General features: G+C 43.7%; 1 protein-coding gene across 1 annotated transcript; it reads left to right on the top strand.

The window, feature by feature from the left end:
- Window positions 1-453: 453 nt before the first annotated feature.
- On the top strand, window positions 454-5617 carry LOC136679566 (peptidase inhibitor 15-like). Its single transcript, XM_066658174.1, has 5 exons — window positions 454-723; window positions 2247-2365; window positions 4350-4482; window positions 4566-4681; window positions 5482-5617. The coding sequence occupies exons 1-5, from the start codon at window positions 454-456 to the stop codon at window positions 5615-5617; spliced, it is 774 nt and encodes a 257-aa protein (XP_066514271.1).
- Window positions 5618-11244: the final 5627 nt, after the last annotated feature.

The following is an 11244-nucleotide window of genomic DNA, read 5'->3' as shown; positions in this document are numbered from 1 at the left end:
TCACCCAGGTGTACAGATTAGAAGCAGTCAAAATCCACTTACGCTTATTAATACAGTCTTATTTATGCAGTCTATAAATTAATGACAAAGTTTTCTTTCCTGAAACTTTGATGGAGTTGCCCTTGAAGCTGAATCCCATTAGGATTTTATTTGAATTGACTTAATGGGGTGTGTGTGTGTGTGTGTGTGTGTGTTATTTTCCTAGTGTGTTCCAGGTGACAGGGAGGGACCTTCATATAAAGGATCTGAAAAAGAGCAGAGGAGAGAGAGAGAGAGAGAGAGAGAGAGAGAGAGAGAGAGAGAGCAGGCAGATCAGTGATAGTGTTACTATAATTCGAATTAGAGTGAGAATCCGGCTTATTTCTGCTAGAATTAGAGCTTTTTTTGGGGGGGGGAGGTTCCTGTTGGGATTTATTCGCTTTTAGTCTTGAGTTGTGATTTGAACTGAGGAAGATGAGGAAGAGCCGCTTTTTCTTCATCGACCTGATGCTCTTCTTCCTCGCCACTGGAGCAAGTGCATTGACTTTGAGAAACGCCACAGATTCTTTGGAAACCGGAGCGAACGTGACCATTAAAAACAACGTGGAGGAGCCCTTTAACGCGTCTCTGTCCAAACCCAGGAAAAAGCGCTACATCTCCCAGAGCGACATGGTCGCCATCCTGGACTATCACAACAAAGTCCGAGCCAACGTCTTCCCGCCGGCGGCAAACATGGAGTACATGGTGAGTATTCAAAGAAAATGTTCATAAATGAGTGGAATCAGAGTCGATTGTGATTCAAAGTTTGTTTTAGTTAAACTAGAAGTTTTCTACTTGAAGGAGGACGTAATCCATGCCTTAGTCATCTCAGTAGAACGGCTTTATTAGTAGAACCCCCGCCCTGAATGGGGTTGAGTGAGTTCTCCGGTGTGGAGCAATAAGCCAAGCTCTGGGATGAGTCAGCGTGGTGGAGCTAATCATCCAACATCAGCACCTGTCCTCACTAATGCTTTCGTGGCTGACTGCAATCAAATCCTCATAGAAATGTCCCAACGTTTAGTGTAAAGCTTTCCCACAAAATTAGAAAACGCTTTTGCAGGCGCAGTTTTTATTAATATCCTTCATTTCAGAAGCAATTTTGGATGAGCGTGTGTCTGTAAACTTCTGGGAGGATGTGCTTTTTGTGGAGCTTCCGGTTTAAATGACCAGGTCTGGTTTGAATGTAATAAAACCTATATCCGTCATTACATCTTAGTTAACACATTCCCGCACCTGTTTAAGGGCAAGAACCCAGCTTTTGACTATTTTCTTTTTCTTCTGTCCAACACCAAGCTCTGAATGGATATGAAGCGCAGCACAGTTGAAGAAACAGCACCACCGTTCGGTAAAACCGAAGAACTCCACGGTCCTTGTGTGTGTTCCCTCTGGTGGACAGTCTTTAGCATTCAGCTGTCCGTTTTAATACTTCCTTACATGGCCAAGGGGAGCAAGATGGACATATTTTCAAACATATTTCCTAAATCTAAGATCAACCTGGTATTGAAACAGATATGTGCTTCTTTTAATAGAAGCAGTGTTCATGTTTTACTGCTGCTTTCACTGATAGAGTTCAAACCCCCTTTCACAGGATCAGGCCTCCAGACTGGATTAAAAGAATAAATAAAAATGGTATCCAGTCTCACGTTTGATGTTATTTTTCTATAATATGGATTCTGTAGGGAATTAAAATTCTCTACTTAATAGAGTTCACCCCCAAACTTGTGTTTTGAAAATAATGCTGGATGTTCAAAGCCCACACAGACGTAGAAGACGCACTGACTTTAAAGGCGTGCTATTATTAGACCCAGGATCAGTATTAAAGAAAAGACATGGACATATCCATGTGCTTGGTAAAATATTCTAAGTCCAGCATTGAATCTAAGGAGTGCAAAAACTCCAGTGACGCTGCTGTGTCTGATCCACGCATACCATCACAGCACACACTAACACATCAAAGCCAAATCAGTGCAGTGAATGATCCACCACTCGCATAAATACGACTGTGTGCTGGTCCTGACCATTAAAGAGCAGGGTGAAAGAAGGCTAACAAAGTATGCAGAGCTACAGACAGACTACAGCCTGTAATTATAGAAGTACAAAGTGTGCTAATATGGTCAACGGAGCAGGAAAGTGGATAATGAGTGCAGAAACAGTTGATCACTTTAATATTATGAACAGTTGGTGTCTAAACAAAACCTGTGTTTAATTTGATCATTGAATATGAGCAGATGTGGGACGAGGGATTGGCTCGGTCGGCAGAGGCCTGGGCAGCCACTTGCATCTGGGACCACGGACCCCCGTATCTGCTCAGGTACCTCGGCCAAAACCTCGCCGTACGAACCGGCAAGTAAGTCTCACACACTCTGGATTGAGTCTTTAAAATGTCGACTTGTTATATACAGAATATTTTAAATGTTTTAATAAAGTTATTTAATAAAACACAAATTCCAAATAGGGATTTTGTTAATTCAACATTTCAGGACCATGGACAGACTCTTTAGAAACCAGCAAATATGAATTCATTTTCTGGTTAAGGATTTATTATTGGTTTTTAAGCAGTTGTTTTATAGGCTGATGACTTTATAGCAATTCCTCTGCATTTCTGTTATAAATGCTACTACACAGTAGTGATGCTAAGTATATCATATTTAAATAAACACTGCTGTCTTAGTCTTTGTGCAGCTTACTCACAGAAGACTACAATATGCGAATGGACCCTCTAACTGATGACGATGCATTTAATTATGTGCTTGGAGCTTCTAACCAAACACAGTCTGAAATAAGTTTTCCGTTGGTGTCTAATGAAAGAATATGGCCAGTTTCAGATATAATTAACTTAGAAGATAAATGAATGGAAAGAATAAATGTAATATTATGCAACAAAGAGGGAAGTACCTGAAATCCAAAAACTAATTGAGCAACGTTGTTCTTGAACCGTTATTTGCTGACACATGTTCTTGCAGTTGGTGGTGCACGGTGCACGGTGGTGCAGCAGGTAGTGTCTCAGTCACACAGCTCCATGGCCTGGAGGTTGTGGGTTCGATTCCCACTCCGGGTGACTGTCTGTGAGGAGTGTGGTGTGTTCTCCCTGTGTCTGTGTGGGTTTCCTCCGGGTGACTGTCTGTGAGGAGTGTGGTGTGTTCTCCCTGTGTCTGTGTGGGTTTCCTCCGGGTGACTGTCTGTGAGGAGTGTGGTGTGTTCTCCCTGTGTCTGTGTGGGTTTCCTCCGGGTGACTGTCTGTGAGGAGTGTGGTGTGTTCTCCCTGTGTCTGTGTGGGTTTCCTCCGGGTGACTGTCTGTGAGGAGTGTGGTGTGTTCTCTCTGTGTCTGCGTGGGTTTCCTCCGGGTGACTGTCAGTGAGGAGTGTGGTGTGTTCTCCCTGTGTCTGCGTGGGTTTCCTCCGGGTGACTGTCTGTGAGGAGTGTGGTGTGTTCTCCCTGTGTCTGCGTGGGTTTCCTCCAGGTGACTGTCTGTGAGGAGTGTGGTGTGTTCTCTCTGTGTCTGCGTGGGTTTCCTCCGGGTGACTGTCTGTGAGGAGTGTGGTGTGTTCTCCCTGTGTCTGCGTGGGTTTCCTCCAGGTGACTGTCTGTGAGGAGTGTGGTGTGTTCTCCCTGTGTCTGTGTGGGTTTCCTCCGGGTGACTGTCAGTGAGGAGTGTGGTGTGTTCTCTCTGTGTCTGCGTGGGTTTCCTCCGGGTGACTGTCAGTGAGGAGTGTGGTGTGTTCTCCCTGTGTCTGCGTGGGTTTCCTCCGGGTGACTGTCTGTGAGGAGTGTGGTGTGTTCTCTCTGTGTCTGCGTGGGTTTCCTCCGGGTGACTGTCTGTGAGGAGTGTGGTGTGTTCTCCCTGTGTCTGCGTGGGTTTCCTCCAGGTGACTGTCTGTGAGGAGTGTGGTGTGTTCTCCCTGTGTCTGCGTGGGTTTCCTCCGGGTGCTCCGGTTTCCTCCCACAGTCCAAAAACACACGTTGGTAGGTGGATTGGCGACTCAAAAGTGTCCGTAGGTGTGTGTGTGTGAGTGAATGTGTGTGTCTGTGTTGCCCTGTGAAGGACTGGCGCCCCCTCCAGGGTGTTTTCCCGCCTTGCGCCCAATGATTCCAGGTAGGCTCTGGACCCACCTCGACCCTGAACTGGATAAGGGTTACAGATAATGAATGAATGAATGTTCTTGTAGTGTGACAGGCCTTGACACACTCCTGTAGGTGTATAAATCAAAGCTCTTGTGTTTAAATTGGCCATTCACAGATGATCTGAATTTAGAATTATGGTATTTTTTCCACATTGTGCAGTGCTGCGTTAAAAGTCTGTCAGCATTCATTATTCTATTTCTTTCCCCAGTTATCGCTCTATCCTCCAGTTGGTCAAACCCTGGTACGATGAAGTGAAGGATTATGTTTTTCCATATCCACGGGACTGTAACCCCAGGTGCCCCATGCGCTGCTATGGACCCATGTGCACCCACTACACACAGGTAAGACCTGACCAAAGGAAGGCCTGAGTTAAAGCAGCATTTGGGCATAAAGTTGTGCTCATCCTGATGGTCTTTGTATGCAGATGGTCTGGGCCACGTCAAACCGAGTGGGGTGTGCCGTTCATGTGTGTTACAACATGGTGGTGTGGGGAGCAGTGTGGAGACAGGCCACTTACCTTGTGTGTAATTACTCCCCAAAGTGAGTAACCTCTCTCAGATAAACACTCAATCCTTCTGTAAATATTTGACTGATTTACTGATTGCATTTTGGTTATATTTTGGGTTTGATTTACTCTGTATATTGGCAGGACAAAAATATAGTTCTTTTTCTTCTTCTTTTAAACACTAATGTGGAATAAATTGATAGGTTCCACACAATTTCTCCATTTCGTTCTGTGAGCTACAGGCGGGAAATAATTTACTTGAAAGTGCAGCATGCTTTTGGTGACGCTAAGGGTTAAAAACACCTAAGCACAATGGTCTTTAGTCCACACTGACTTTTCCCTCCTTCCAAACATCTGATTGTACTTAAGAAGGTTGTGGTAATTATCAGGTGATGAGTCGATTCAGACGTTACAGAGCAGACGAAACAACTGCTCTTAGTCCTCTATAAGTACAGCTGTTTTTAATACTGTGCCTTTAAGACTGGTACATAAAAGGTCTCAGTGGGCGGGGCAGGGCTAAAGTGGGTGGAGCCAAACTGCTGTACACAATAAACCTTGGGCTGGATAGTGTGATTGCTACGCATCACCACATTCCCACATTGACCCTCACCTCAGGTCATTGTCTATGACGATTTTGGTGTATTTTCCCCCTGTGTCTGCAAGGGTTTACACCAGGCACTCTGGTTTCCTGTTAAAATCCAATAACACAAATTGGTAGGTGGATTGAATGTGCAAAATTATCTTCATAAGTCAGTTTGCTTGGTGTTCTCAGTGAACTTGGATCATTTAGGAATGCGTTAATCTGTGTTAATGTGTGCAATGGTGTGTTTTTCAGAGGCAACTGGATAGGAGAAACTCCGTATAGAGTGGGGGTCCCATGCTCAGCATGCCCCCCAAGCTATGGTGGATCCTGCAGCAACAACATGTGCTTCCCTGCTCTTAACACCAACTTCATGTACTGGTTTAAATAAGCTATCTGTTTTAATGTTATCAGAATAGATGACAATATGTGGAACACAGTGTTTTGTACATCATTGTATTTGTGTCAAGTTTTATACAAAATATCCAGAAATTATGCTAATCCTAAGACTTTTTAATGACTATTTTTAAGTATGCACCTATGCTGCTGCTTTACATAACTGAGGTTTGTACTGGTACACAGTTAAAGGGGAGTTCCACCAATCGTTTTCAAAATTAGTTTTTGTGTGAGAGCGTTCAGAAAGGTTTAGACTGAAGTGTTGGCGAAAGGAACCAGACGTCGCATTGTCAATTCATTTACTGAATTCTGAGCTTTTATACTTCATATCTGTAAAGGTTTTTAAAAGTTTTTTTGATGTCTTCTGATGTCTGGTTCCATTCACCAACACTGTGAATGATTCTCCCGATGATGTATTGGGATGAATTTTACAACACGGAAAATTCAGTGGAGTTTCTCTTTAAAGCCTGTGATAAATATCTCCATACACAACAGTCTTCCTGTACACACTCTATCAGATTTGATCTTCTGTTAAAGGTTTACTGTCAGGGCTTTGCCAAGGTGCTTCAACACAGCTCTATCTGTGTTTTGGTCAGTGTCAAATCTTATATATCTATGATTACTGATGTGGCATGTTCATATCAACAACTACAGAGAGTGTGTGTGTGTTTTCATCGGCCAAAACATGTCTTCCACATCGGCGCACCTAAGGACGTTGTGTACAGTTGTGCAGAATTGGCTGTCCTTTGTGAAATGATGAGGACAGTTTTGGTGCTTTACCAGGCCTTGTGTGGGAGTCCCATTTTCTCTGTAGATTTTAATCATGTTTGAACTCCAGTTTTGGAAACCCCTGTTTGTTTGAGTTGCTGTTTATAGATTGCACAATTTCTTTAAACAAATTTAAAAAAAATGACATTCTGCTTGATTTTTCGATGCAGTCCCGTCCAGTGACCTGACACTTCTTATATGAGTTGATGTGAATGTGTTTTTGTTTCTTTTTTACTTTTTTTTACCAGTACCTCTCAACAGTCATTTAAGCCGAGGCATGGAAGTCCATGCTGAGACAACGTTATGGGGTATTACCGTCACCTCTTACATGGTGCTCATTGTCACATCATACATGGTGCTCACTTGTGCTATATTACACTATATATTACTGTATTGAATATAACTGAATAGAGTCACATTCAAATGCTTGGATATTTCTGGTCAAATCACTTTCTTTGAGAAAATATTTTGTCTAAAGTCTCTTTATTTTTGCAAATTTTAATTTGGAAGAAATACAGCCATTTGCTTTTCCATGAAATAGTCCCAACTATAAATGCCTCTGTTTATATCCTACCAATTTCTTTATGGTACACAAATAATCCTATTAACCTGCAGTTACAACACCATTCAGACAGCTCCAGTTTGTGTTGTAGTGGATTTGAATTAAATGTAAACTCCCACATTGTGAGATAGGGAATGCACTGAGGATGTATATTTATTTCAGTTTCTTTTACTCTTATTTACATTATTCTGCCCAAAGTATCTCATTCAGCTTTTGTACTGAATAAATATAAATGAAGTGGTGCTCTGTTAAAATGAGTCTTGTGTTTGTGTTGTAATTATCATTCGTTCATTCATTATCTGTAACCCTTATCCAGTTCAGAGTCGTGGTGGGTCCAGAGCCTACCTGGAATCATTGGGCGCAAGGCGGGAATACACCCTGGAGGGGGCGCCAGTCCTTCACACACACACACTCACACATTCAGTCACACACTCACACCTATAGACACTTTGAGTCACCAATCCACCTACCAATGTGTGTTTTTGGAGCGTGGTAGGAAACCGGAGCACCCGGAGGAAACCCACGCAGACACAGAGAGAACACACCACACTCCTCACAGACAGTCACCCGGAGGAAACCCACGCAGACACAGGGAGAACACACCACACTCCTCACAGACAGTCACCCGGAGGAAACCCACGCAGACACAGAGAGAACACACCACACTCCTCACAGACAGTCACCTGGAGGAAACCCACATGGACACAGGGAGAACACACCACACTCCTCACAGACAGTTACCCGGGAAGGAAACCCACGCAGACACAGGGAGAACACACCACACTCCTCACAGACAGTTACCCGAGGAAACCCACGCAGACACAGAGAGAACACACCACACTCCTCACAGACAGTCACCCGGAGGAAACCCACGCAGACACAGGGAGAACACACCACACTCCTCACAGACAGTTACCCGAAGAAACCCATGCAGACACAGGGAGAATACACCACACTCCTCACAGACAGTCACCCGGAGGAAACCCACGCAGACACAGGGAGAACACACCACACTCTTCACAGACAGTCACCCGGAGGAAACCCACGCAGACACAGAGAGAACACACCACACTCCTCACAGACAGTCACCGGAGAAAACCCACGCAGACACAGGGAGAACACACCACACTTCTCACAGACAGTCACCCGGAGAAAACCCACGCAGACATAGGGAGAACACACCACACTCTTCACAGACAGTCACCCGGAGGAAACCCACGCAGACACAGGGAGAACACACCACACTCCTCACAGACAGTCACCCGGAGAAAACCCACGCAGACACAGAGAGAACACACCACACTCCTCACAGACAGTCACCCGGAGGAAACCCACGCAGACACAGGGAGAACACACCACACTCCTCACAGACAGTCAACCGGAGGAAACCCACGCAGACACAGGGAGAACACACCACACTCCTCACAGACAGTCACCCGGAGGAAACCCACGCAGACACAGAGAGAACACGTGTCATAATTATGCATATATGAGCTGTTGTGTTTAATGTGATGTCTTGGTTTAAAAGTGTAGACTTATAATACGTTCTTGTGGTAGATGCAGGGGATTCTGTTAATGCCTGTTGTTCTGTTGTATTCATCCCCTATGACGTTGTACAGGACTACAGTTCATCCATTACTGTAAAATTACATATAAAGTGAGATGACATATTTAATAGAGGTCTCATGTACACATCACGGATGAGAAAGACTAGTCTGAGTGAAGAACCTCTAGCACCCCTCAGTGCTGATGAAGCAGGACCAATAAGAAACAACAATCAACCGTCTGTTTGTTCTGGCCAAAGCCTCGTCCCTTTTTATTTTCTAACTTCCCGGGCCTGTGGAGCTGGCACTGGATCTGAGACGATCGGAAATTGAAAAATAACCCTCCTTCAGCCCCCCCCCCCCCCCCCAACGCCTCCAAACCCCCAATCTATATTGGTTCAGCTTTCACAGGAAAAAGATATAGGTCAAGCTGCTGCCTACATTAGGCCTGAGACACAGAGGAATACATTAGTCTTCAACATTGATCTGCACAGGTTAGTGTGGACACACCATAGACAGAGAAAAATGGGACGTTCTAGTGCAAAGCTGAGGCTACTCCGGAATACTGGGGCTGTTTACTCTGAGAGGTGGAGTGGGGTGGAGTTTGTGATGCAGACCTCCATAATGCTCTCACTGCTGAGTTCAGTCAGATCCTCACAGCAGTGTTCAAACATCCAGCGCAAAGCCTTCCTGAAGTTTTGCATGTTGGACATTACAGTAGAAATCTGTAGTTTATAAAACTCGCCTAATGCTGCCATCTTCTGGCTCCATTAATAACTGCTCTCTATGTCACACTCAGTGGAAGGACAGGTTAAATAAACCGAATATAGGCTTTTTATATTTTAAGGTTTTCAGAATGTTATTAAAACCGTGGTATCAACAGCACCAGCGTTTTAAATAACAACAACACTCACAGAATTATTATTATTGTTGTTGTTGTTGTTGTTAATAATAAGAAGAATAGTAATAACAATAAAAACATAGATGTCACAAACAAAGCATAACTTTATTAATAGAAATTCATTTAAATTCATCAAAACAGTTACAATAATAAAAAAAAACAATCACAATAAAATATATATCCCCCAGTAGTGCACCCTGGGAGTGCTGTTATTTTAGAAGCTGCCCAGTGGTTATTTTTGCCATATGCACAGTCACAGATGGAGCAGCAGTGAATGGTGAATCAGAGCAGTGTGGTGGGCTTTCTCTTTTCACAGAGGACTTCACTGTTTCCAGCTGTTCCAGATGCACAGCAGCAGCCACAGAGGGAAGAGCTGTTGATTTTAGTCACATTTCATCAAAACTTGTGCACCACATTAACATATGACAGCTATAACAGGCTCAAACTCATGGTTCTGGAAGAAATCAAATTTTTCATTGTTTACACCTCAAACACAGCCGATCAGTCAAGGTTCAAATCTGTGCTTGGCATTAGACATGGTGACCTGAGACTCGTGCATCTCACATTGATTGTGAGACAGTGATTGAGACAGTGGATGTGTAAAATAAATCTGGATACATTTATCTGGAATCAGAAATTATGCAGAAATTCTGAAAATTCAGTGGATGTTGCCTTCGAGAGTAAAGCATGGTCAGTGCTCTTGGGGGCTTTGCGGTGTAAAGGGGGAAATGTGTGTGTGTGTGTGTGTATGTAAGGGGGGTGGTGGTGGGGGGAGGAGTGGCCCACAAGTCACGCCTAACTGAAGCCACATGGAGGATATAAGAGCAGAGGCAGCATTTCTGGTGCTTTACTGAACTCAGATGCTCCAGTTCCAAGGCAAATATTCTACCTGCAGGGCAATCAAACAAACCTGAAATAATCCAGTGAGGGCTGCACTGCAAACTTTTCTGCTGGACACTAACACTCTCCGCTTTAGTGGGGGACACGATACAGAAGGTGAGTATCACAGTAAAGTGCATTGTTTTTGCCGTCAGAGAACTTTACTCATGGTTAGTTTTAAATGCAAACTGCAGTGTGTTTTAGTAGATGTCTGTAAAAAAAAAAAAAAAAAAAAAAAAAAAAAAGTTGGCTTTGATGATGGTTTTGCTGTTTGCACATTTAATGTAAGGCACAATCTCGTGAAATATTGCATGTGTGTGTCAACCTGCTTTGATAGCTACAGTTCCTTGTGCAAAATGCTGACAGTGCAGTTCACAGCTGCATGAATGAGAAGCATTTGTATGAGCCCTGAAACCAGCTGGATGAAGCTAAAACCCATATAAATAAGTCTAAAAGCTGATTGTATGTTCAAACCCAATTAGTTTGGACCAAGACACTACTGCATGATTCAGACCGAAACCCACATGCATGCAACCAGAACATGAATGGCTTACATTCTCAGTACAACTGCATTAAACCAGGAACCAATCTGTAGCAAAACTATGAGAGCAAATACATCTACAATCAACCAGAATGCATTTATTAACGATTAATGCACCTCATTATATAAAACTACAGTTTAAGATAAGACAGGATAAGATAACACCTACATGACAAGAGTGAAATTTTAGATTTAATTGTATTACTACAATTACCAATACGCAACCCTGACTGTCTGTGAGGAGTGTGGTGTGTTCTCCCTGTGTCTGTGTGGGTTTCCTCCGGGTGACTGTCTGTGAGGAGTGTGGTGTGTTCTCCCTGTGTCTGCGTGGGTTTCCTCCGGGTGACTGTCTGTGAGGAGTGTGGTGTGTTCTCTCTGTGTCTGTGTGGGTTTCCTCCGGGTGACTGTCTGAGAGGAGTGTGGTGTG

Source organism: Hoplias malabaricus, chromosome Y (assembly GCF_029633855.1).
Source record: "Hoplias malabaricus isolate fHopMal1 chromosome Y, fHopMal1.hap1, whole genome shotgun sequence".
Taxonomy (NCBI): Eukaryota; Metazoa; Chordata; class Actinopteri; order Characiformes; family Erythrinidae; genus Hoplias; species Hoplias malabaricus.
This window is presented reverse-complemented; position numbering and strand designations above follow the sequence as displayed.

What these genes read in the sequence shown, in the direction of transcription:
- LOC136679566 (XM_066658174.1), top strand. Translation starts at nt 454, where the DNA reads ATGAGGAAGAGCCGCTTTTTCTTCATCGACCTGATGCTCTTCTTCCTC. An exon ending in CGGCAAACATGGAGTACATG is followed by an intron (nt 724 to 2,246) that starts GTGAGTATTCAA and finishes GAATATGAGCAG; the next exon opens with ATGTGGGACGAGGGATTGGC. An exon ending in TGTGCACCCACTACACACAG is followed by an intron (nt 4,483 to 4,565) that starts GTAAGACCTGAC and finishes CTTTGTATGCAG; the next exon opens with ATGGTCTGGGCCACGTCAAA.